Source organism: Anabrus simplex, chromosome 4 (assembly GCF_040414725.1).
Source record: "Anabrus simplex isolate iqAnaSimp1 chromosome 4, ASM4041472v1, whole genome shotgun sequence".
In the NCBI taxonomy this organism is placed as follows: domain Eukaryota; kingdom Metazoa; phylum Arthropoda; class Insecta; order Orthoptera; family Tettigoniidae; genus Anabrus; species Anabrus simplex.
In genome coordinates, this window is record NC_090268.1 from 123,483,580 (window position 1) to 123,511,118 (window position 27,539).

A 27,539-nucleotide genomic window follows, 5' to 3' on the forward strand; every position below is an offset into this window, starting at 1 on the left:
GAAATCACAATTAGTGCTTGTTGAAGGCACTATGACTGCTCGACAGTACGTTGATAGGGTACTCAATCCAGTGGCTGTCCCTATGATGGCGAACATTGGTAATGGGATGTTTCAGCAGGACAATGCCCGGGTTCACACTGCACGCATCTCCAGAGAAGCTCTCCACGACATCACAACCTTAGAATGGCCCGCCAGATCCCTGGACCTCAGTCCTATGTATGTCTTAAACTATGAATGATAGGCATACAGGTCACAACATAAACATGCAGGCCGAACCTCTCATGAGACAGCCAGGGGCTTACATCAGCCAGAAAGGTTAGGATATAAAAGACCAATGTGGTGAATCACCCTTGTAGTGTGATTGCTGCCTGGGAGACTGATTAGCTCGGATCGAGTAGGGGTATTTCAGCTGCCTTGACAAAGAATACTGCAATGTATTCGAAACGTCGGCAAACTGTATGTAATGTACAGAAAACAACAACAACACGGTTCAACCCAGAAAATAAACTAAATAATTCTACACACCATGGAAGCTTCACCTCTAAGATAACTCATGGATAAGGTTAACTTGTGAAGGAGCAATTGTGATCTCAATGTCTGTCTTCATTGGAAACCTGCTCTTTGGCAGTGTTATAAAAGAAAATGTTGTTTGTAGTTTGTGAAACAAGATGAATGTAAATGGGAATGCCTGGAGAATTAAACCTAGTATGGAAGTATATCCTGTGTTGTGAACTGTGTTTGTACATGTAGATCATACTCTGTTGTTGTTATTGTTGGTGAAAGGATCTACAACACAGGTAGTACATGAGTGTCTAACCCAACATAATTATAGTGAGAGTACTTCATGAACTTGTTCAAGGATAACCAAGTCCCCCTGGGTGGATCTTATGTACGGCTAGCTCCCACTGTCACCAGGGTATTGTTCATTTATTGAATCTTATCGATGTAATTCAATACAGCTTATAAATCTCATATTTTTTCCGTATTGGCTCCGTCATTTGAACACTGACTTGTTGAATTTTTAACCAACATGAATGAACTTTATTTCATCATCATAATTATATATTTTAATCTTCGTGCCATTTTATCATATCTTTTAGCTGAAGATGTTCCATAATCGGAACGAAACATGTACTAGAGATTATATGGTTTATATTATGTAATTAATAAACCTATTATATAGAAATTTATAAGTATTGGAAGGTGGGAACCTACTCATAACTTAACCTTAGTTGTAATTCAATACGCCTTCAATTCTGTCTTTTTTTTTTTTTTTTAGGCTTATGTACTACACGAGTCTTACATGGGGGGAAACTGGCGGGGCAGTTTATGTACTAACATTATCTCAAGAGACATTTCTATGAAAAATTAAGTTGACATCTGTCATTTGTAATGGAACATGGTTTCATGTAAAAATAGTTTTAATGTTACTAGGAAAATACTGTACATGATAGCAATTCACAATAATGATCTGGAACCTTTCTTAAAAATTAGGCTTCAGCTTAAAACTTTTCTAACAATTCCTAAGGTTTCAATTTATCAATTTTTCTTTTCATTGGCGATTTATGGGTGTTCTTACAGTACTTGAGGATTTCTTCTTCTTACCCATGAGTTTGTCCGTGATACCTTTTCTATAATTATTCAATAATATATTACAGTATATTACATTTGTCAACAAAATTTTTAAAACTACTTCCACACTCACTGCATGTTTCAAACATGACAATATAAACTAGACCTAACAAAATGATTTTAGACACAATAAACATCATTTCATTCACCTTCCACAATTTCAAAATGTGAAATTTCTGTAGGTTTGAAGCTTTTTCAATATGAGCTCTTGCAACCCACATACTGGTACTTAATTAATGAAATATCACTAATAGGGATGTCTGTGGGTTTAGCAGAGTATGCATTTATTACCATTAGGGCTTTTAATTTTCATTCTGATTCAAGGACTTGCTTCACGGATATGGTAGCAGGCACCAATCATTTCCCTGTTTGTCCAAAACTTGCTTCTAACTTGTCAGTTTGAAATTTCCCTAACAATACATACCTGAATCCTAAACTTGTTTTCAAGAAATTTACTAACTCCAAATTGTTTTTATAGTGTGAACTAAAAAGTGGCAACATTTTTCTCACTGGACAGCTTAGAACAAAGCTTTACATTTTGTCACTCTAAAGAAGTTGGGTACAAAACTTTTTGGTCCAGGGCAAGAGTAAGCTTAACTACATAATTCTTTCTTCTCCGTGCAGCTGTTTAAGGTGACCTATTGATAAAAACTTTGTCAAAATATAATTTAAATTTCATACTGAAATTACCCATAACGTCGTAGAAGTTCTTGATCCTATCTCCTCTTCCTCAGCTTGCTTTCTTTCTTTCTTCTTCCCGTTTATCAATTTCTTCTTGTCTTTGAATAGGAGTTTTCCTCTGTGTTGGAAGATTTTTAGACAGATAGGCAGGCACATTTTCAAACTTAGTAGAAATAGCATCGTTTGAGAGTTTTAAATGGTTACATTTTAAAGTTAAAACAGACCCATCAGGTCTTTTAACAGAATCCTCCCTAATTATTAAATGTTTGTTGATGTGAACTTGCTGAAGGGACCAATTTGGTTCGATGGATGGCTAAGATCCATTTATGGTTCCGAACCAAGTCAGTAGGAAATTTAAACACTGAAATATTGGGCTGTTTTGAACCACAGTTGCTTCTACAACCAGGTACACAACACAACATGGGCATAATTCACAATGTTCACACAATTTTAAATCATTCAAGACTATTGATAACTTCACTGCTGCGAGGTTCAGCTCAGCATAAAAGTCACCGGCAAGAAGTGAAGCGGCCAGCTACTTGTGTGACATAGCGCCCAAGGTGGAAGGGGAGCCTTATGGCCTGTCAATCTAGTTGCCCTTGAATGGAATTGCTATCTTGCATTCTGAAGATTGAAAAGGGCATCTGTCAACTGAAAACCAGGAAATTACCCCAGATGGATGGCATAACTGTTAAGATAAAGTACTGAAAGTCATGGGTTATGTTGAATCAAACAAAATCCCAGATCTGTGCAATACCATCTGGACTGGGAGATGGACGAATGAACGGTATCACTCAATCTTCATATTTACAAGAAAGATTCACAGACAAATGTTCCAACTACAAAACAGTAGCTCTCATCCCTCACGCGAGTAAGATTCTTCTCCATGTCTTTCACAATAAGCTGAAAAACTTTATACTTCTTGAAACAGCTGAAGAGCAACGGACCTTCATCAAAGAAAGTAAATTCTGAATATCCGGCATATTGTGGAAGGAAAAGGCCACAGAGATCAATGCTGCAACCTTTCTCTTCTTTGTTTACTACACCAAGGCATTTGACTTGGTGAAATGGAAATCTCTCTGGACCATTCTTCTGGAATTGGGGTCCCACAGCACCTGGTGGTATTTGTAAGAATTTCCAGAGCAAAACAGCAGCTATCTGGGTCCACTAAGCAATGCTCAGATATGTCAGAGCAGAAGGTGGTACAAGACAGCGCTGAATTCTCTTATCCATTCTCTTCGATATCTACATTGATCACATAATGAGAAAAATGCTCAGGGATGGGAGGGAGGTATTTTCTATCGGGGATAGGAAGATCAGCAATCTTAGGTACATTGACAACATCCTCATTCTGGCAGATAGAGCACAAGAATTAAAAGTCCTCATGGAGATGCTGATGTTGACTGGCAGGGAACATGGTCTGGAAATCAATAAAAGAAAGACAAAGGTGATGATTGTCGACAGACAGGAACCCAACCAACCCAGCATGAGGGAAACAGCTGGTTTCGAAGTCAAGAAATTTGTCTATATGGGTTCCATGATTTCTAATACAGGAGGATGTTCCAATGAAATCAAGAGAAGAAAAGTCATGGCTAGGGCAGCCACCACAAAGCTGAGCAGGATATGGAAGGACTACACAGTTTCAAAGAACACAAAAATGCAACTGGCTTACTTCCTCATATTCCCCATTGCCACTTTGCACCTAAGACAGACAGATAAGATGAAAGTAGAGAGCTTAGAGATGTGGGTTTACCAATGCATCCCATGAATTTCACTGACTGAACACCGAACCAATACATCTATGCTAGAAGAACTAGGCATCCAGACTAGACTTCTCGACGATATACCACCATGTGTATTGAAGGGTTGTGCTGAAGTACTAATGAAACCTTTATGTATCATCTGTAATTTGATTATAAATACTCAAATTTTTCCAGACATTTGGAAACTAAGCAGGGTTTGTCTGGTCCTCAAGTCAGGAGATAACATTAAAGTGGAGAATTATAGACCTGTTTCTATAATTAACGCTTCAACTAAGGTTTTTGAACAAATAATATTTTGTAGGATTTTCAGACAGGTTAAAAAATACATTTCCCCTCAGCAACATGGATTTTATCCAGGAAGGTCCACTGTAACTAACCTTACAAACTTTACTCAAGACATTTATAAGCACTGGTCTGGCAAAGACTGGTAGATGTGATATACACATATTAAAAGTCTTTAACAGACCGGATCATAATATTTTGTTATGCAATCAAATTATGGGTTATCATATTCTAATTTCTTCTTACATGTCTGGTAGGCAACAGTTTTTAACGTACTTTCAAACCAAATCCTTTGAGAATGTTGTTACTTCTGGTGTACCACAGGGTTTCAATTCAGAACCTCTTTTCTCACATCTTCATTAACAACCTCCCACAGGTTAGTAAACATTAAAATTGTCTCTTATATGATAAAGATATAAAATTATACAAAACTATTACTACTTACAAAGATTCATTTGAACTGCGAAAAGAGATTGACAATATTTATGTTTGGAGCATCAACAATAAAATGCAGTTTAATATTAATAAATGTGTAAATACTGATAATTTATGATTATAAAATGAATAATATAACCCTTCAGAAGACAAATTCAGTAAGGATCCACGGCTCATAATGCTGAGCACAATGTCCTTCAAAATGCACATTGAAAAGGTCGTTAATGAAGGATACAAGTCGTTCGGTTTCATAATAAGAAATTCTAGAGAGCTGAAAAAGTATGTACTTTGACCACACTACATAATACATTTGAAGCAAACTTGAATATGGATGCGTTATGTGGAATCTGTGTTACCAATCTTACAAAAATTATATTGAAAAGGTTCAGAAGAAATTTCTTAGAATTCTCTACCATAAAAGTCATAAAAGTTCAGCTCTAAAGGGAAGAGTCTCTTATAAAGACTTACTCCAGGAATTTAGATTCTCCACTTTTATTAATCGAAGAGAAGTTAATCAGCAAGTATTTTTGTATAAAGTAATAAATTGTATAATAGATGATAGAAATTTACTTGCTAGGGTGAACTTCAGTGTAAAGTTAACTAATTTGACGACACGGCAACCATTCTACTGTGGACGTTCCATGCCCGTCAGTCAAAAAATTCACCGTTGGTTAGAATATGCTAACAGTTTAATAAAATAGCCTTATATGTTAATAATATTAATTTTGCAATGCTAATTTCTGTTTCACATTGGTTTACATATATCTGATTTGTGAAGTTTCTTTATGGTTAGTATTAAACTGTCTTTACTAAATATTTCAATATATCGCTATATACTGTACATCACTTCATTGTAAATTTTGTCTTATCAGTACAGTATTTCCTATTACTGCAATATTTTCTCTGACAATATTAATTAATGCACTTATTAGAATTTAAAAACAAATTATGGTTGTACATGAAGATTCTTTGTTTGTCTGCAAGACAGACTCATTTTGTTTATTTTATTTTGTTCTGTTCTCTTTTCTCAATCTTTTTATGTTACTTTTTAAATGTTCCATATATGTACTATGTACTGCCTTTTGTAATTGGAGGTAACCTCTGTAAAAGGCAATGTCTAAAATAAATGAATTAATTAAATAAGAACAGGCTCTCTGGAGAAGCTTGTGGTTGGAGGGAAAGGTTAATGGCAAGAGACCCCAAGGAAGGCACCCTATCACATAGGTGAACCTGCTGCAGCTCCTGGTGGGGAAATCATTCAATGAGGTTATCAATACAACAACACACCGCCAGACTTGGAGAAAGAAAATCAGGACAGCAAAAACAATGAACGCCGTCATGCGCTGTCAAGGTTAAAAGGACTGAAAAAGAGAATAATATAGATAGGAGATGATTAAGATCCTTTAAATTTAATAATATAATGAAATATTTATACAATAACTGTCCGTGTTTATAGACTGAATTGATATCTTTCTATCTAAAATGTATAAAAAGGACATATTTCTTTTAATATAAATAATACAACTACAGTATTAATATGTAATTTTGTGAGCAAATAACTTGAATACGATATGTTAAACGAATTACCCTACCAGCCAAAATTTTCCAAACAAGCAACTGTTAAAGAAAAGACTGAAATTAAAAGAAAATAACATACCTATGCAAGGAATTGACAAATATATAAACTAAAACTAATTTTTCACAAGAAAATTATGTTTTCTACATTACATCTCAGCAAGAAATTGACAATATGTACCTGTTAACTATTCTTGGCATTCACAGGACAATTTTTTCCAACACTGATACAGATATACTTTGTGAGGCATTATTCAGGACGTCCCACAGCTTTTCTGATGAGGAATGACACTTTTTCAGGTTTGCCAATCCAGCTCCTCTCATAGCAGCTCAATTGGATTTAAGCCTGGCGACTGAGGGGGCCATTCCATGAATTACAATTCCCCAGAGTTTTGATTGCTTTGCAGATAATTCATGCAATGTCTGGCTCCATGGCTAAATGGTTAGCGTGCTGGCCTTTGGTCACAGGGGTCCCGGGTTTGATTCCCAGCAGGGTCGGGAATTTTAACCATCATTGGTTAATTTCGCTGGCACGGGGTCTGGGTGTATATGTCGTCTTCATCATCATTTCATCCTCATCCCCACACGCAGGTCGCCTTCGGACGTCAAATAAAAAGACCTTCATCTGGTGAGCCGAACATGTCTTCGGACACTCCCGGCACTAAAAGCCATACGCCATTTTATTTCATTTCATGCAATAGCAAGATGAGTGTTTAGGGTCATTATCTTGTTAGAAGGCATACCCTTGTCCAACAAGTTGCTGTCCAGACAGAAGAGCATACCGAGATAGGATGGAGTGGTAGCCTTGTTTCTTGAGTGTTCCATGAACGCGGTGCAGTGTACCAACTCTACTGACTGTGAAACAATCACAGATCCCCCTCCACCTTTCATTGTAAGTGTTACATAGTCAGGATGCATTTTTCCGATGCTGAACGTTAAACATAAACTTGTCACTGTTGCCCAAAAACTTTGAACTTGGACTTATCTGTCCACAGCACTCTTTTCCAGTCCTCAACTGTCCAATTTTTGTGGATTTTAGCCCACTTCAGACCCTTCTGCTGATTTACACATTGTAGAAATGGCTTTTTAGTTGCAATTCAGCCTCAAAGATTAGCAGCTCTGAGGTTACTCCCACAATGCACGTTGAATTGCCTTCAGATTTCAGGAGCTGTAATTCTTCTATTTTGTTTATTGACTACAACAGTCTACTTGTCTTCAGCTTTTGACATAACACAGGATCTTCAGTTCAATGTTTGTCTTTGTTAGACCCCATAATATCCAAATGTAAAAATGGTATTGGGGAATTTTGAGTGCTATATTTGATACCGGTAATATAACATACTACTGCAGACAAAAGTATTAATAACATTAACTACATTATAATATAACAATACTCACGGTTGAAGATCAGAATTGAACCAACTCTTCATTCCACTAAAGAAACCGAAAACTTAATTAAACCACACAAAGCACACCAATTGAGCATTAATGTGTTAATGTGACAGCAAGCTGTGAGTGGTAGGACGAGTACTAAATGTGTGACGTTGAATGACCTCCTGTGCGATCATCAGCGCCAACTTACTTGGAGACATGTTACACTTCCACCAACCTTCGAGTCCTGGTTACAACATCATTATCTGTCATTAAACCATCATATTTGTGCGGGTATACATGTTTTGTCTGGAAACTTTTGGCCGGCAGTGTATGATCAATCGTACTGCTACAAATAAAGGGTCAAGGGAAAAGAACACGTAAGTCAACTTCCTTCAGAACTCAGAAAGAAAGGAAGAAAAAAATTAAAACGTTACTTGATAAACAAATAACAAGTTTATATGCTTTAAATAACTGAAGTTTGAAATGTAGCAAACTGAATTGAGCTTGGTCCAAAGCCCAGAATATCAGCACTAACTTGATTACAACATAAAGTTGACTTACCTGTCTTTTTCCCCTGACCCTTTAAATGGGAAATATTTACTCCACATAACTATTTTAACAGGAAACAGTTATGTTTCACACAATTTCTCTATGTGTTTGACATGCTATTTTCCTCTTTTCTCTGGACGAGCTTTCTTCCGGTGAGGACAATAATACACCCGATGTCTTGACAATTCCATAGAGCGTCTGAATGATTCTTGACAGTCAACACACGTAAATGGTTTGTACGGAGTGTGTTTCTCCTTATAGTGCAAGTGAATGTTACTTTTGAATTTAAATGCTCCGTCACAAAATAAGCAAGCAAATGGTTTACCAAGTTCACTCACAGCTGTCACATTAGACAACTGAACACCACAATTTAGTTTTGATCCAAGTCCAAGATGAGGTGGCACTTGGGTTGTTAATATTTCTGGGCGATGACGTGAGTGAACGTGAGCCTTCAAAGTTTCTGCATCAACGAACAGATCTGCACAGTAACAACAATTATACGAAATAATGTTACCTTCGCCTATCCCAGTAATTCCAACTCTAAGTCTTTCACCAGGACCAAGGAAATTTGGATCATCGTCATATATAATTTTGCTTATAGGTAGGTCCTCTTCTTCAAGTACATCTGATAGTGGTACCACTGTTTGTGTTTGTGGTTTACCATCTTCAACCAGCATGTCAGTACCATTCTCAGAATTGGTCCACACTGAACCTGTAGAAACTATCGGTTCACCTACCACTCCAGTGAGTTGACTAGGTCCAGGAAGATCTGGTAAATGCTGGATCTCTGCTTCAAAAGTGGTAATAGGAGACTGCTGCCAATGAAGCATATTATTATCTGGTAGTTTATTCTTCTTTGAATCACCAACCTGAAAATGTAGAGAAAAAAAGTAAACTGCTTGAAGTGCACAATAACACACAAAATCTTAGGAAAAAATAATACAGCAATACTATTAAATAAATTACGGATTGGTCTATAAATGTTATCATTATGAGGACAAGAGACAGCTAAATATTTTTCATGATTCATCATCATCATCATGAATTCTCTCCAGCGAGCCAGGTAGGATGTTTTCGAACAATGTGCCTCTATTTATAACAGTCTTTGTATGTTTCTTTTCTCTCTAGGACATCCCATGTTTCTCTTCTCTAGGTCTTCTTTTATCTGATCGAACTACCTTTTTCTAGGCTGTCCAATACGTCTTTGTCCTGGAACCATCTTTTCAAAATACAAATGTTTTAAAATTGACAAAACAAGATATTTGATCATCAACCAATTGTTTGATTTTCCTATCAAAGACAATCATCTTCTACAAACTGTGTGGAAATCATCAAAAACCGTACAATTATTGATGGAATTGCAGATTGTGTTAAACAAACAAATTAAAGAACAGAATAAAATACTGAGAACCTGGTATACATATTGTGACAACACACAAGATTAATAAAAATAAAATAAAAATAAAATACTTACTCCATGATGGTTGTCAACTTTCTGTAAGGCCAAGGCACAAGAAGAAGAAGAAAAGAAGTAAGGTTACTTTGTAACATAACTGACCTTTTGCCCTCTCTACAAGGCTCAGTCTTAATATTTGAACCAGAGAAATTAAGAAATCCCTAATTCCAGTGAACCAAATTTTATGGGAAAGAGAAAAAAATCTACTCATGTCTTTAACTGGTCCAAAATGTTGTCAATTTATTCATAGTGTGTGAAGTTATTTTCTTTATCAAATAAATACAAGCAAACTGAAGTATCTCCATTAAGTATTACTACACATTTAATCAAACAGTGAGTTCAGGATTTTTGATTTCCAGTACGTACAAGATCACAAAAGTACATTTATGGGATACGTAAAAAATATTACTTTATGAAAAGCAAGATAAATATATGAGATATTTTATTAAGATATTCTTTTAAACAACAAACGAGACAAAACCAGAAATCAGTAATAGGAGCAAATGTTACAGTTTTGATTCACCTAACAGATATTCTGTTCTGTACCGGGCGGTACACCTCCACGCCGCTAATTCAAACTTTGCGCCAGTTGAAACTCCTCTACTGGAGGAAGTCTGAACTTTATCTACTGTGTTAATTTTCAAGTTTCTTAGAAGATGTCACTACTTGTAAATTTTGAAGTTTCTGAACTGGGTCATTTTCGATGTATTTTTGTTTGGCCTGTAGTAAGAAGTGTGGACATTCTCTTCTAGATGGCACTACTTAAGAACTACTATTGTGCACCCTAGTGCGAAGTGAAGGAACTTTTTTTTGAAGAAATTTAGTATGTATAAGTTTGCTCTTTGTTAAATTTCCTTCAGTCATTGTTTGAGTTGGCAATGTTAATCCTTTCGTTCCGCCACGTTTGAATTTAGCCAATCCCGAATTTCTTTAATTAATTTATGACCAATCAGGTGTATCTTCTTCAATTTGGATATGTTGCTTAACCCTAGCCAATAAAGTGAGGGGGGGTGTGGCTTCTCATTCATGAAACGTCTCGAACTTTCCGCGAGGGTATATAAACTGCTGATTTTAGGGTCTCTGCGCCACTTCAGTAACATCTATCAGTATGTAAAGAACGTAGCAGGGGGCGGGAAGCGCCTCTTTCTTCGGGCAGCAGTTCAGCCACCAGGTAATGGCCGTTTAATAACTTCTTTTCTTGCTAGCTCAGCAGTTTAACTCTCGGGGCAGGTCCGAAGCCTTTCTACCATGTAACTTTTCCCCTAAAATGTAAAGACACTTCGTATCAATTCTATCTTTTGAACTACATATTGGGATAGAGAGTGCTTAACCCTCTCGACCTCCCACTCATATTGCGTTGAGGTGAACTTATTTTCTCAACCGTTTCTTCCTTAATGTAATGTAAATTGTCTTCTTCTATAAATCACCTCTCTAGTATGGGATTAGCCCTTGCAGTAACGGCCTAGTGCCAAGTAGGTTTTATATAAAGTGTATTAGGAGTGCAAGAACGCCTCCTCTCAAGTTGGGATTTTAGAGGCCATGTAATTGACCTGTTTCTTTACTTAATAGGCCTCAGTAGGTTGGGTATTTTTACCCCTGTTTTCATGTCCTTGGAGGACAACTTGAAAGTGGAGTTTGGTGTGGCCTTTGATAGGCTTAAATTTTGAGAGCGAGTTGCTCTTTCTTGAAAATTGAGTTGCTGTATGCCTCGAGGAGGCTTTACCGTGTAAAGAGGAGCAAGTGCTCCTAGGCCTGATTGGGGCTTTTCTGCCCCTTTGTTGAACCTTGAATATAAGTAAAGTTGGGCTCATTGCTCAAGAATTATGTGTCTGGCTCTCGGAGCCCAAATCCTGTAATCACTGTAATTGTACATTTTCGAATTGTGTTTCGGCTACTAAGTACCTGTTCTACTTGTTATTTCTTAATCTTGAAAAGAAAATATAACCTTGTTAAATTTTATCTTAACTTTAATTTCGTATTTTGAGACCTGTTCACCCCCGCACCTTCTTTCACCTCTGCTAATCCACCAAACCATGGTAACATGTTCCATTCTCACTGGAAAAAGTAGAAATGAACAAGGAAAACCAGAAAATAACAGTTATAATTTTAAATGTTATTTTTTTAACAATTTGCTTAACTTTTTTAAAATAATTGAGCCATCTCTTTTCAGTTTCAACTCAATTAGTGTACTTTATAACTGTTAGGTTCTTCAATCTGCCATAACTAATTTTGAATAAATACATTTATAAACTCCTTGAAAGAAGAACAACTTAATTAAAATAGAATGACATGTTTCGTTCTTGAAAGAACATCATCAGATTCTATCAAATCGCACTGAAATATTTAGAAATATATAAATATTTTGTTTATTTCTGTTTAAATACATTAAAAACTCAAAATTTGGAAGTACAGTACTTTCTTCTCTCCACTTTAGCATAGAATGTGAGGTGGTTCAAAACTGTTGCTCTGTCAGAGGAGCATGTCCAACTGGCTAGCCAGTCCACCGACCTTCCACCGCGTTACACACCCCACCCTGGCTAGGTCAATGACACACTGTTTTACTTCTGAAGTTTTATTTTTAAGTGCTTCCCTTATTATTATTATTATTATTATTATTGTTATTATTAACTTCATATTAAAATTGTTTTATAAAGTTGACAGCCATTGATGGCAAGGCAAGGCAGTACACGTTCCAAAGGGACCAGCGGGGAAAATCCTATAATATCTTATATAATTCAGGAAATGTGAAAGACAAAGAAACACACTGGTGGAATGATAGGGTAAAGATTAAAGTGAAGGAAAAGAAAATGGCATGGAAAGCATGGAAAACATCTAAGACTGAAGAAAGTAGAAGAAAATATGTGGAGGCAAAGAATTTGGCCAAGAAAGTAGTGGAGGAAGAAAAGAGGAAAAGCTGGGCCTTATTCACACAGAAATTTTAAGATGATACGCAGGGCAGCAAGAAATTACTGTATGGTATCTTAAGAAACAAAAAGAGAGATCAAGTAAACACCAGATTTGTGAAGGATGAAGGTGGCATAATTTTAACAAAGCCAGAAGAAATAAGAAATAGATGGAGAGAGTATTTTCAGAAGCTGCTGAACATAAGAACGGATGACAGTCATTCAATGGACGGCCAAGAAAGGCAATTAGTTGACGAAGAAATGGATAAAGAAATTACAATGAATGAAATTGAAATGGCAGTAAGAAAGATGAAGAATGGAAAAACTGCTGGAAAAGATGAAATTTCAATGGAGATGATAAAGGCAGCTGGAGCTGTAGGCCTGCAGTGGACATATCGGGTTCTCAGGAATGTCTGGGAGAATAAGGAGGTCCCTGAGGATTGGCAAAAAGGAATAATCATCCTAATTTTCAAGAAAGGTGATAAGAAAGTTTTGAAGAACTACAGGGGAATTACTCTAATATCCCATGTTGCTAAGATAATGGAAAGGATACTGGAAAGTAGAATAAGGTTGAGGGTTGAGAATCAGAAACAGGAAAATCAGTTTGGTTTCAGAAGTGGAAGGTCAACAATAGAGCCCATTTTCATTATGAGACAACTAATGGAAAATCATTGGGAGTACGGGAATGATATGGTGATGACATTCATTGATATTGAAAAGGCATATGACAGTGTCCCTAGGACGAAAGTTTGGGACAGTCTGGTGCAAAAAGGAATTGGACAGGGATTAATAAAAATGATCATGGCATTGTATAAGGAATGTTGTAGTTGCATGCAAACAAAAGTTGGCAGGACAAGTTGGTTCAAAATAACTAGTGGGCTGAGACAGGGAAGTGTTCTATCACCAATCCTGTTTAGAATAGTAATGGATGACATCATGAGAACAGCAAAAGCAGCATATGGAGGAAGAGAAATGAACATGATGTTATTTGCAGATGATATTGTGATTTGGGGAGAAGATGACAGGAAGGTTCAAGAACAACTGAATGTGGTGAATGAGAAGATTGAAGAATGTGGATTGAAAATAAGTGTAGAAAAGAGTAAAACTCTTGTTATGACTAGAGGGGAGAAAGAAGGGAAAGGTCAGATTAGACTTGCAGACAAGCCCCTGGAAGTAGTGGAAACGTTTAAATACCTGGGGAGTGAATTAATGGAGAATGCTCGACTGGATGCTGAGATTAGTAAAAGGATTCAAGCTGGAACAACTTACGGAGCAGAAACTTGGACAATGACAAAGAAGGATGAGAGTCGAATACAGGCAGCCGAAATGAAATTCTTGAGAAGTATGATACAGAAGAGTAGACAAGACAAAATAAGGAATGAGAAAATCCGGGAAGAAATTGGAGTGGAAAAAATGAATGATAGAATAGAGAAGAGCCGACTAAGATGGTTTGGGCACATAAAGCGAATGAGCGACGAAAGAATGCCAAAAAAGGTGATGGAAATGCAAATCCAAGGAAGGAGAGGCCGTGGACGACCACGATTGAGATGGAAGGATACCATCCAACGCAGCATTATAGAAAGAAACCTGGACTGGAACACAGTGTTGGAGGAGGAGTGGTGGAAAGACCGAAGAAAGTGCAGAGGAACCATATTTGCCCCTACCCGGCTACAGCTGGATAAAGGGAAATGATGATGATGATGATGATGATGATGATGATGATGATGATGATGATGATGATGAATTCAGGATATTCATATTGGGCTTCAGTTTTCAATCGAGGAGTTTCCCCTGCTTTTTATTTTACTTTTCAACAGTACATCATTGCTTAAGGTTTTAAAGCTATTAACTGCCTGCAAGGACATATAAAGGCATAGAAGAGAACATTCACCACAGAACATTATACGTTTTCACAAACTTTTTATCAACTCATTACATGTGTTTTTAATCAATGTGAATCTTATCATTTATGTGTTATTAAGCTGAAGATGTTTCATAATAAGAAACGAAACATGTCCTTATGATTAAGTGTCATCCATGACAACATTATAAATTATAGCCTATGCATTCAAAGGTGGAAAGTTCTTGACATTAATTAGATAGCATCAATACGGATACTTAATAATGAAGTTTATCAGGTGTCACATGGTTGAGTCGATAATAAAACCTTCTGTCGTGGACTTCCTACAATTGTGTGTTCAGCACTACTGATTTAATGTTATTTTAAAACATAAATATTGGGTGGATTCAAATTGCCTGATTCAGACAGGTATGCAAGGGGTTATCTGCTAGTTATGACTGGTGAGGAAAATGGCAAGCAAGATGGTGCTCTCATTATAGAAGAAATAAATGAGATGGATAAACAATGGCTGGAACTGATGTATATGATATAATTAAATATGCCCATGCATGCGGAAAAATTACATCAACATGGTCATTGAAGTAGTTAAGAATTCCAATACAGGAGGATAGTAGAGTTCAACAGGGTCATGGGGTAGTATGAGAACAGTGAAAGTGTTTACAAGTGGTACGTATTCACCACTGTTATACAAAGGCAGATTAAATATAAACTTTCTTTTTTTTTTTTAATTTATTGCATCAACCAAAAAGAAAATACACATACAGAGATCACTTTTCTACATATTGTCCTGCCTTTGATACACATTTTCTCCATTGGATTGGTAAGTTTTTAATGCCGTCCTTATAGAAGCAAATGCATAGGCTATAATTTATAATGTTGTCATGCATCATCTTCAAACCGCTGTCCTCCTAGGTCTTGTTTGAGTGGTCCAAAGAAATGGTAGTCACAGGGCGATAAATCTGGACTGTATGGTGGGTGTTCCAGAGGTGTCCAGTGAATTTTTTCCAGTTTTTCTAGTGTTAACCCTTTGGAGTCCAATGTCGGATTCAGTCCAACATCATTAATTTTCCATTCCGGTCCCCACAACTTCAAGCTTATATAATTATATTTTGTATGTGGGAGCGAAAATGGCGTTGAGCTTGGCACAGTATTTAGCCTTGACATTTCTCTGTTCTGTGCTGCCATTTATTGTTAATTTGTTTTAACTAAGATGCTTATTCTGTGGAGATAGTTCGTCCCTGTTGTATTTATATTTGTTATGAAGACGGCATCCACCAGTTCAGCATGAAACCTGATGATATTATGGACAGTTGTTTGACAGTGGCGATACTGACATTGGTTTCTTGATCGATTCTGAAAGAGACATTAGTATCTCCGAAACTGAAATTTTTTGAGTAAGGAGTACGAAAATGATGTGGAAGACAGTGGTAAAAACGGTGATGTAGGGGATGAAGAATGAAGAAGGTGACTGCGATTTTTCAAAGTATTCTCATAACAGTAGTACGGGATACATGTCTCTTAATATGGTAAAGAAGCCGGTAGCTATAGTGAACAGTTTTCAAATATATTATATGCATTAAAAGGCAGAGAATAAGCCTGAAGTAAGTGACAAGTCTTTCAGGGATCAAATTATCATGGGACTTATGGGGGGGTGTTAATGTCCACAAGTGCAGCCGATGGAACAGCTGTGATGAAGTTCTTTGTCTGAATGGAAAGCTACACATCATAGATGCTTGTGAGGCAAAAAAAAAAGGACTGTGCCATGTGGTGTTCAGAAAAGAAAGTGAAAGAAGGCAGAAATGTGACATTATTTTATTGTTACACGTGTCCAGGGAACCCAGGACTGTACATAAACAAATGCCTCAGAAAGTACCAAACCTTCACAAAATATTGTTGGTAATTTTCTAAACATGATAGATAATAAAGAAATTTGAAGTTTATATTTTTTATGTAAAAATTCACCATTTTACTTATGTGAGTATTTGCTTCCCATATTTGCCTAATGTTAAATTGGACCTGTGCAAGATGCAGGCGGAAAATCAATTGGACCCCAAAGGGTTAAAGCGACAGTATATGACCTTGCATTGTCATGGAGAAGAATGACGTTTTGGATCGGCTGCTGGTGTCGCTTGTTGCGATACACAGATTTTGATTCATCCAAAAGGTGACAGTAATTGGCTGCATTAATTGTCCTTTGTTTGTAAATGAAATTCACCAGCAAAATGCCAGCGGAGTCCAAGAAAACGGTTGCAAGCACCTTTCCAGCAAATGGGGGGGTTTTGGCCTTGACCAGACCTGTTTTGTCTCTTCGCCACCACTCCATGCTTGCTTGGACTCTGGGGTGTAATGATGCACCCTAGTTTCAGCACAAGTCACAATACAACGCAAGAAATCCTCTCCTTCTTCCTCGTAGTGACGCAGGAGTCTTTGACAAACTTCCTGGTGTAAAGTTTTTGTTCCTGGGTGAGGAGACAAAGAACCCACCTGGCATACAATTTTATGAAATGGAGTTCATCTCAGATGATAGTTTGAACACTTCCGTATCTTATTCCTAAAAATTCACAATTTTACAATTTGCAAAACTTTCATTCGCCCATCTTCACCAATAATGTCACGAACGGCAACAATGTTGTCTGCAGTGATGCTTGTCCGCGGTCTCCTTTCATGAGGTTCATTTTCCACAGCTTCTCTTCCTGCTACAAATTTTTTAGCACACTCATACACTCGAGTCTGCGAAAGTGTTTCTTCCCCAAACTGTGCGCAGAGCCGTCTCAAAATTTTGGAAGGTTTGGTGTCCCTTTTTACAAGAAATTTGATCATTTTTACAAGAAATTTGATAATAATACGTTGTGCAACAGACATGTGCACCTCTTGCTCACTCGTGGCGTACTGAAGCAGCCCAGCTCTCCACCGTCGTTCGCGCATGCTAAACCCTTCTCCAGACACCCGCACCAATATCCTGGCAAAGCCCTGCCTTAGAATGATTACTGACAGCAGCGGTACATTCAAATTCCCGTTTATATCTGATCTGCCTTCGTATGTCACAGACCCTTGATGTCCTGCTACTATTAAATGACATTAAGAGGGGTGGCATGAGGGAAACATTTCATAGTTTCATATTATAGAGAATACATAATGATTTTGATTTCAATTATTCTAAATTTTTTGCTTGATTAAACAAATATTTAGTAAGTGAATGGTCACCATATATTATTTATAATTTAAACTCCTATGATATATCAGAAAGAAAGATTGGAAGATAATAGGATAAAGAGCAGCAGAATTCATTTCAACAAGATCATCAAAACACAGAACATGCCCAAAACTTGGCTTGCAATCATCACTGTACCTGTTTGGAAATGCAAAGGTAATGGTAATTAAGGTGTCAACTACACGCCTATTCATTTACTATGTCATACAAAGAAAATTTTTGAACGTGTCTTGGACGAATGCCTTTGCAGAATTGTTGTGGTAACTAAAAATCAATGTGGCTTTGTGAAGAGCTCTGCAACAGTGGACACCATCCATGCAGTAAGACTGTTTATAAAGAGACATCAAGTGAAGAGAAAATCCATTACATCCAGCATTCGACTTGAAAAAAGTGTTTGACTGAGTGCCCCATGAACTCACATGGTAATCTCTACGAACGCATGGAGTACTAGAAGGTTATATTCAATGTGTACAGCTTCTTTACTAACATATCACAAGTAAAGTGAGGGGTGCACCTGGAACGTCACCTCTTTTCAACATCATAAATGTGTTTACCAAGGTGTCAAACTTTTCCTTTTATTCTATGTATGGACATGGTAACAGCAGATACCCAAACTGAACAAGCTTGGAATCATATGTACACCAATGACATGTTGACGAGTGCAATGCACCAAAGCTTAGAACAGCAAACACAAACATGAAAAGACTTGGTGCACATGGAATGAAACTGAACATTTCTAAATCTGAATTCTGGAGTGCAGTGAACAAACAAATGACTCTATATCTATTAATGGGCAACAACTTAACAAGGTATATGGATTCAAGTACTTAGGCTTATATGTAACGTTAGGAGGAGATGTTCAGAGAAGTGTGAATTGAACACACACAACCTGAGAAAAATGGCCGTGGTTGACAAGGGTTTTATGTAATAGGCAAATTCTTGTATGACTGAAATACCAAATTACTGCACTGTTTTTTTTGCTAATTGTTTAACGTTGCACAAAATACATTGAGGGTTTTTAGCGACGGAAGGATGGAAAAGGCTAAGATTGGGAAAGTAGCGGCCATGGCATTATTTAAAATAGGAAACCACAGAAAACCATCTTCACGGCTGCCGACAATGGGATTCGAACCCATTATCTCCCAAACTCAAGCTCACAGCTGCGTGACCCTAACTGCATAGTCAACTAGCTCAGCCTATTGCACTGCGATCACACCTCTGGCTTTATATGGAGATGAATGTTGGCCAGTAACCAACAGATGTGAACAAACTGCACACTGTAGAGATGAAGATGTTGTGTTGGTCTATTGGCTTAACAAGACTTGACCAAGTCACCAATATCAAAGTACCAGAATGGTAATGAAGAATTTTGGTGTCATACCAACACCTGAAAAAATGCAGGATGCTCATCTGAGATAGTACGATTATGTAGAACAAAATTAGTGAGAACACATTGCCAAAAAGAGCACTGCAATTCAGCATAGCAAGCAAGCGACCGTGAGGGTGACCCACGAAATGATGGCTTGATCAAATCCAGGAAGATGTGCGAGTGGCCAGAATCAACAAGGAAGATGCAGACCAAGCAAAATGGAGGCAAACATGCAGAAGAGCCAATGCTGCTGTGCAGGCTAACACTTAGGTTAGACAACGAAGATATATCAGAAACAATTTGCTAATATCCTTTTTCATCATTGTTATCATTGTCACCGAAATTACCATTCTCAACAATATGAAATTAAATTTTCATCATAGGCCTAATCATTACTCTACAATATTGTAAAAACAGTACACGAATATTATTGTAGTTAACAAAGCTTGTTTGTATTTTTTGTTTTGTTTATTAGCTAGTCATTGTATCTTCTTTTTTTCTAGAATCTACTCTCATTGTAGTCTCTCTCTCTTAAGAAAATAAACAAACAAACAATCATTGGGTTTTTTATATGTAGGATGCTAAATACTATGACTGATGATGCCCTCAAAGAAGGGCAAAACATGTATGATATGGAAATAATGATAAATTCCTAAATGTTTAAAATATCTAATGTATTGAATAGGTAACTAATAAACTATTTAGCACCCTACATATAGTATCTTCAATACGGATCAATAATGATATTTATCACTTGCAAAATCATTGGGTTTGCGAGAAGCAGATTGATCACACAGGCAAACTGCCAATAGACTGGGGTGAGATAGGATAGGATGTGATGGGATGCTAACGCAAAGATTTACACACATAGTGACCAAGTTCACAACTGCCTTGTGCGATTTCAGTACACAAAGACTAACACATTGATTGTACTCATGTAGCAATCTACATTTGGCTACAGCTGGAATCTCTGTCAAATTGTCAGAGGTAAGCTTTTGGTCACATTCCTCGGTATAGACTACTTCTTACCCCCGCGGCCACTGACACCATGCCTACAGAGATGTAGTGTCAACAATGAAAACATTGGAAAGAGTTATGGCAATTTGTGGTACACAGTGATGAAGGCCAATATCGTCTGTGAACGTGAGTGAAGGACACAAGCAGATATAACCTTAAACCTGGAGAGAAGTGTAATCCATCTGGGACACTTGTGGCCCAGCCAGGAATTAGGATGTGGAGAGCTGTGTTATGCAATAATTGAACACATCTTGTCCTCTGTTGGACTCAACCAACCTAACAGGTCATCAAATCTGTCTTGCTCCCCTCCATGCATGCAATTATTCTAGATCAAGAATATCCACCTCCACACTCCAAAAGAAACATAATGTACTCTGAAGAATGTAACGGGTACTATAGACTTCTCTCCGATTAAGTATGTGTCAGATCTGCCTTCAAGCACCTACAATGAATCTCATTCAATTGTCTGTGCAACTTGAAAGGGTACAGTATGAGGTACTGATACATCAAGAGAGATTCAGCATCTCTTTGATACTGGGCTATGCATAACAGCATGATACAAATGTTTGTCTCAGGTCACAAACACAGTTCTCTCTAAGGCAAAAGCAATGACATATTCCATTTATCCTGAAACAATTACATTCCAGTAGTTTCTTTCCCCAAGTTAAGGGAGTCCTTTTCCAAGCGAAGATCCCGCTGTATTTCAAATCAAATATTTATAGAACGGTTGTTCGTCCTGTAGCATTATATAGGTTGGAATGCTGGCCAGTCACAAAAAGACACAAACAACAACTCCTTAACATGGAAATGAGAATGCTTGGACGGCCTCTGGGACTCAGTAAATTGGACCATAAGGAACCAGGATGTCAGAGCGGCTCCAATTACTGACAAAATGCAGGAGACTCATCTGAGATGGTATGGTTAAGTACTGTGCAGCAGTAGTACCTCAGTTGTGAAGGTAGCACAAGACGTGAACCCAAAGGCCATCAATCACAGGGAGGACCAAGGAAGAGATGGCTTGACGCAATGCGGTAGGACATGTGCTGACGCCAAGGATTGTAAGCGATGGAAAGCGGACCCTGCAATTACACGGCATAAATGCTAGGAAGAAGAAGAGGTAGTTTCTTTACCTTACCCTCCTTACCAATTTCAGATCTCTGGCATTATTTCTTGTTAGTATTGCATTCTCAGTTTCCTGCCAGTATACAGTATATGGTTGGCTATGGGCGTAGAGCTAACCACTCTACCCCATCAAGTGCCGAGGTTACGGATAGTGGAAGCCTTTACCTTCCACCCCTCCAAGGGCCTTCATGGCCTGCACGGAGATGACTTTGCTCTTTGCTTTTTATATATGGTTGGCTATATTGATCCAACGGGTTGATCTATTAGCTTGATCATGATGGGCACCAATGGTCCATATTGAATTAGGCCTACTACAGTTAATTGTACCTAAGTTCTGCCTTGTCAATACAATTCAAAATGTATTATATACCTAAACTATCAAATACATATATACACACACAAGTACATGTTTCAAGAAATTTTAAATTCTCTTCTTCAGCTTATGGATAAAATAATACGCATTTGAATACCTTATTTAAAATATTATATGTCCTAACAGAATGTGATTAAAATGTCAATACAACAACATTAAAAATTCAAACATGAAAATCTTCCATGTTATGTCCAAATTCTATAAAACGTCTGTATGTAATGTAGGCCTATTCAAATTTAGCTGGTTGCCTGTTGATCCAATGTATTTATATGTGGTGTTATTTATGGTCTTTCATAGTCCCACTGGATGGTGTTGAGACCGTCTGCTTATCCGTTACAATATCTTTACAGAAAGTAATTCTATTATTTGTAGATCAAGCCTGTCAGGTTAAATTGGAATTTTCATTTGTTTTACATGCAGAGGTCTAGTGGATGTATGAGCACTATGAGCTCAATCAACAGACTTTCCACATTGAAGATGATGGAGATAATGAGCTTTCACACCAACCCTGGACTGGCTCACCAGTGTGTAGTTTGCAGTTCAGATTCCATCAACAGTTATGTGGACCTGTCATTGATAACTTCACGTCTGCTGATTGAGCTCATAGTGCCTACACACCCGCTAGACCTCTGCATCTAAAACAAATGAAAAGTCCGATTTAACCTGGCAGGCTTGATCTACAAATAATAGAATTACTTTCTGTTAAGATATTGTAATGGATAAGTAGATGGTCTCAACACCATGTGGTGGGACTATGCAAGGCCATAAATAACACCACATATAAAATACACTGGATCAACAGTCAACCAGCTGAATTTCAATACATTACATACAGATGTTTTATACATACGTACATACATTATCATTATAGACTGTTATGCCTTTCAGCGTTCAGTCTACAAGCCTCTGTGAATTTACTAAACGTCGCCACAATCCTCGATTTGCAACTAGTGTTGTGGATTCATTTAGTTCTATACCTCTTATCTTTAAATCGTTAGAAACCGAGTCTAACCATCGTCGTCTTGGTCTCCCTCTACTTCTCTTACCCTCCATAGCAGAGTCCATTATTCTCCTAGGTAACCTATCCTCCTCCATTCGCCTCACATGACCCCACCACCGAAGCCAGTTTATGCGTACAGCTTCATCCATCGAGTTCATTCCTAAATTAGCCTTTATCTCCTAATTCTGAGTACCCTCCTGCTATTGTTCCCACCTGTTTGTACCAGCAATCATTCTTGCTACTTTCATGTCTGTAACTTCTAACTTATGAATAAGATATCCTGAGTCCACCCAGCTTTCGCTCCCGTACAGCAAAGTTGGTCTGAAAACAGACCGATGTAAAGATAGTTTCGTCTGGGAACTGACTTCCTTCTTACAGAATACTGTTGATCGCAGCTGCGAGCTCACTGCATTAGCTTTACGACACCTTGATTCAATCTCACTTACTATATTACCATCCTGGGAGAACACACAACCTAAATACTTGAAATTATCGACCTGTTCTAGCTTTGTATCACTAATCTGACATTCAATTCTGTTGAATTTCTTACCTACTGACATCAATTTAGTCTTCGAGAGGCTAATTTTCATACCATACTCATTGCACCTATTTTCAAGTTCCACGATATTAGACTGTAGGCTTTCGACACAATCTGCCATTAAGACCAAGTCGTCAGCATAGGCCAGACTGCTTACTACATTTCCACCTAACTGAATCCCTCCCTGCCATTTTATACCTTTCAGCAGATGATCCATGTAAACTACAAGCAGCAAAGGTGAAAGATTACAGCCTTGTCTAACCCCTGTAAGTACCCTGAACCAAGAACTCATTCTACCATCAATTCTCACTGAAGCCCAATTGTCAACATAAATGCCTTTGATTGCTTTTAATAATCTGCCTTTAATTCCATAGTCCCCCAGTATGGCGAACATCTTTTCCCTCGGTACCCTGTCATATGCTTTCTCTAGATCCATGAAACATAAACACAACTGCCTATTCCTCTCGTAGCATTTTTCAATTACCCGGCGCATACTAAAAATCTGATCCTGACAGCCTCTCTGTGGTCTGAAACCACACTGGTTTCCATCCAGCTTCCTCTCAACGACTGATCGCACCCTCCCTTCCAAGATGCCAGTGAATACTTTGCCTGGTATACTAATCAGTGAGATACCTCGATAGTTGTTGCAATCCTTCCTGTTCCGTTGCTTATAGATAGGTGCGATTACTGCTTTTGCCCAGTCTGAAGGTACCTTACCAACACTCCATGCTAATTTTACTACTCTATGAAGCCATTTCATACCTGCCTTCCTACTATACTTCACCATTTCGGGTCTAATTTCATCTATTCCTGCTGCCTTATGACAACGGAGTTTATTTACCATCCTTTCCACTTCCTCAAGCATAATTTCACCTACATCATTTTCCTCCTCCCCATGAGCTTGGCTGTTTGCAACACCACCAGGATGATTTCCTTTTACATTGAGAAGATGTTCAAAATATTCCCCCCACCTCTCCAGTGATTCCCTGGGATCTATTATGAGTTCACCTGAATTACTCAAAACACTGTTCATTTCCTTTTTTCCTCCCTTCCTAAGATTCTTGATTACTGTCCAGAAAGGTTTCCCTGCTGCTTGACCTAGCCTTTCCAGGTTGTTACCAAAATCTTCCCATGACTTCTTTTTGGATTCAACAACTATTTGTTTCGCTCTGTTTCATTCATCTACATACAACTCCCTGTCTGCCTCAGCCCTTGTTTGGAGCCATTTCTGATAAGCCTTCTCTTTACGTTTACAAGCTGCTCTCACTTCATCATTCCAACAAGATGTTCGCCTTTTCCCATCTTTACACACAGCTGTTCCTAGGCATTTCCTTGCTGTTTCTACTACAACATCCCTGTATGCCACCCATTCACTTTCTATATCCTGAACCTGCTTACTGTCTACTGTTCGAAACTTCTCACTAATCATATCCATGTACTTCCGTCTAATTTCCTCGTCCTGGAGATTTTCTACCCTTATTCGTTTGCAGACAGATTTCACTTTATCTACCTTAGGCCTAAAGATACTTAGTTCACTACAGATCAGATAGTGGTCCGTATCATCGAAAAATCCCCGGAAAACTCGTACATTCCTAACAGATTTCCTGAATTCGAAGTCTGTTAAGATATAGTCTATTATGGATCTGGTACCCCTAGCCTCCCATGTGTAGCGGTGAATAGCCTTATGCTTGAAGAATGTATTCGTACCAGCTAAACCCATACTAGCACAGAAGTCCAGCAAACGCTTCCCATTCGCATTACCTTCCATATCTTCCCCACATTTACCAATCACCCTTTCGTATCCTTCAGTTCTATTCCCAACTCTCGCATTGAAATCGCCCATTAGCACTATTCTATCCTTGCTGTTGACCCTGACCACGATGTCACTCAATGCTTCATAAAACTTGTCAACTTCATCCTCATCTGCACCCTCACATGGTGAATACACGGACACAATTCTAGTCCTAATTCCTCCAACTGACAAATCTACCCACATCATTCGCTCGTTTACGTGCCTAACAGAAACTATGTTGCGTGCAATGGTATTCCTGATAAAGAGCCCTACCCCAGACTCTGCCCTTCCCTTTCCTACACCCGTCAAGTACACTTTATAATCTCCTATCTCTTCCTCGTTATCTCCCCTTACCCGAATATCACTTACTCCTAGCACATCCAGATGCATCCTCTTTGCTGACTCAGCCAGTTCTACTTTCTTTCTTCCATAAGCCCCATTAATATTGATAGCTCCCCATCGAATTCTATTATGTTCGCCAAGTTGTTTCCAAGGAGTCCCTCGCCTGTCAAATGGGAGTGGGACTCCGTTACTCCCATAGGTCCGAGGCTTGCTTAAAATGTTCTGAGCTCAGTCGATTCATGAAGCAAGATGCTACCCTACTTGCACATAGTCCAAGTGAGGATCTCTCCTCTAACGGGTTACGGACCACCGGTGGATTGTATAGTCCTAGCCGCCTGAGCACAAGGAGGGCCAGGACTCAGAATATGTCCGAGATGCCCACTCCCATTCCATAGCAACTGGTATCCCGACTCTCAGGACCACTTACTAGGCCACTCAGCCGTTGCCCATGGTTCACGAATGCAATGATGATTTAGTACCGGTACAACAAAATATGCATGCAATGTGTAAATTATAGGAAGGCTACTGCTAGAGGATACACTCCTACTTGACTTATGTAACAATATAAGCCTACTTACTAATAAATAAGTATTTCTCTTTCCAATGATAGAAATCAGAAATATACCTACAACAACAGGTTTCTAGTAGAATATTTACCTGAACACTCTGAGATTGTTCTTGTTGTACATTATTGTTTTCTGCAGTAGATTTCCTCCTTCTAACAGGTGATTTACGCTTTGGAGTTGTGTTCACACGTTTACCTCTTGTACCTGATGAAAGGCGACCTGGATTGTTTTTTTCAACTCTTATAAAATCTTGATCCAAACCAGGATGCTGAATTCTGTTACCATGACTGCTGATGTATTTCTCACACAAATCATTCTTAATAGCCTTAAGCTGAATTTCCAGGGCATCAAATTGGTCAACTAGCTGAAAACAGGGCAGGCACATAATGAACGATAGGTCAGTTTCAGACGAGATCCAGTGATCACATATTATGTTTTGCAACTTCTCCTTCACTGGGGTATTGCTATGACTTGTTCGTGAAGTTATCAATGACAGGTCCACATAACTGTTGATGGAATCTGAACTGCACACTACACACTGGTGAGCCAGTCCAGGGTTGGTGTGAAAGCTCATTATCTCCATCATCTTCAAAGTGGAAAATTACTTCTTGCATAGATACGACAAAAAATGGTAACACCGCTTGATACAGGACAATCACAGGACGAGATTTCCTGTCTTAGCTGTGCCAAGAGAAAACTGTCACCTGTCAGATTCAAGGTTAGGATGGCTCTATTAGGTTAGGTTGCGTATTATAACTTAAATTGTATTTTCAGAAGGAGGAGAGATAACAACAACATTCATTCACACATTGTACCATAAAGTCAAACTACCATGTAGAACGAAATAGAAAAATATAATATTTCGCTAATAAATTTTCGGTACTGCGACTTAGTTTCGTTTTCTTCTCAGCTCAATATCGATTACTGTGTCCACCGTTTCGATAGACGCAAGTAAACCATTAAGTAAACGATTACTGGGAAGTCGATAATGCTTATTTCACATTTCACTCCAAAACATATTCTCTTTGCTCCAAAATACAAATTCAGATTGGAATGAGATCCAGGCGGTTATGTTATGGAACACAGGAACCAGATTTCGACATCTCAAAGGAACGAAAATCATGGGTTTCATACTCGGACATGTCGCACCTGTCTTTCTTGTCTTTAATTAATCCCTGTTTTAATGTAAGTACCGGTACCTACGTACTGTATATATTGTTTACCCTGAGACTTCATCAGATAATTCCTCTGAAGCTTTCTCAGTTTCGAGGTTATAGTAGATTCTGGCTCTACATGCTGGATTTGTCCTGTATTTTTCACGCTTAGAATCACCTTCTCACATAATCACACAGCCAAAACGTATCCTAGTACAATTAAAGTTAATTCCTACTTGGCCTATGTCAAGTAGGGCACCGGTATTTTCCATCCATCCAACTGATTTTAGATGATCGTGAGAGAATCTTTCGTACCCTGGGACCAGGGGCTCTCAGCTTGGGAGCGTGAGTTGGCGACCACGGATGTTTTTGCTGAGTCTGGCATCACTTTTACTTGCGTCAGGCTCCTCATTTTTATCTTTCGTATCTAACCTCACTTTGTCAACTCTTGTTCTTTTCCGACCCCGACGATATTTGATTTCCTAGGCCTAGGGAGTCTTCTATTTTCATGCTCTTCGAGGCTCTTCGTTTCTTTTGCAGATAC

General features: G+C 38.2%; 1 protein-coding gene across 1 annotated transcript; it reads right to left on the reverse strand.

The window, feature by feature from the left end:
• Nucleotides 1-5,288: 5,288 nt before the first annotated feature.
• Nucleotides 5,289-26,739, reverse strand: LOC136872491 (uncharacterized). The gene is made up of 2 exons (XM_067146299.2): nt 25,933-26,739; nt 5,289-9,160 (listed from the first exon to the last, which is right to left on the reverse strand). The coding sequence occupies exons 1-2, from the start codon at nt 26,425-26,427 to the stop codon at nt 8,408-8,410; spliced, it is 1,248 nt and encodes a 415-aa protein (XP_067002400.1). The 5' UTR covers nt 26,428-26,739; the 3' UTR covers nt 5,289-8,407.
• Nucleotides 26,740-27,539: the final 800 nt, after the last annotated feature.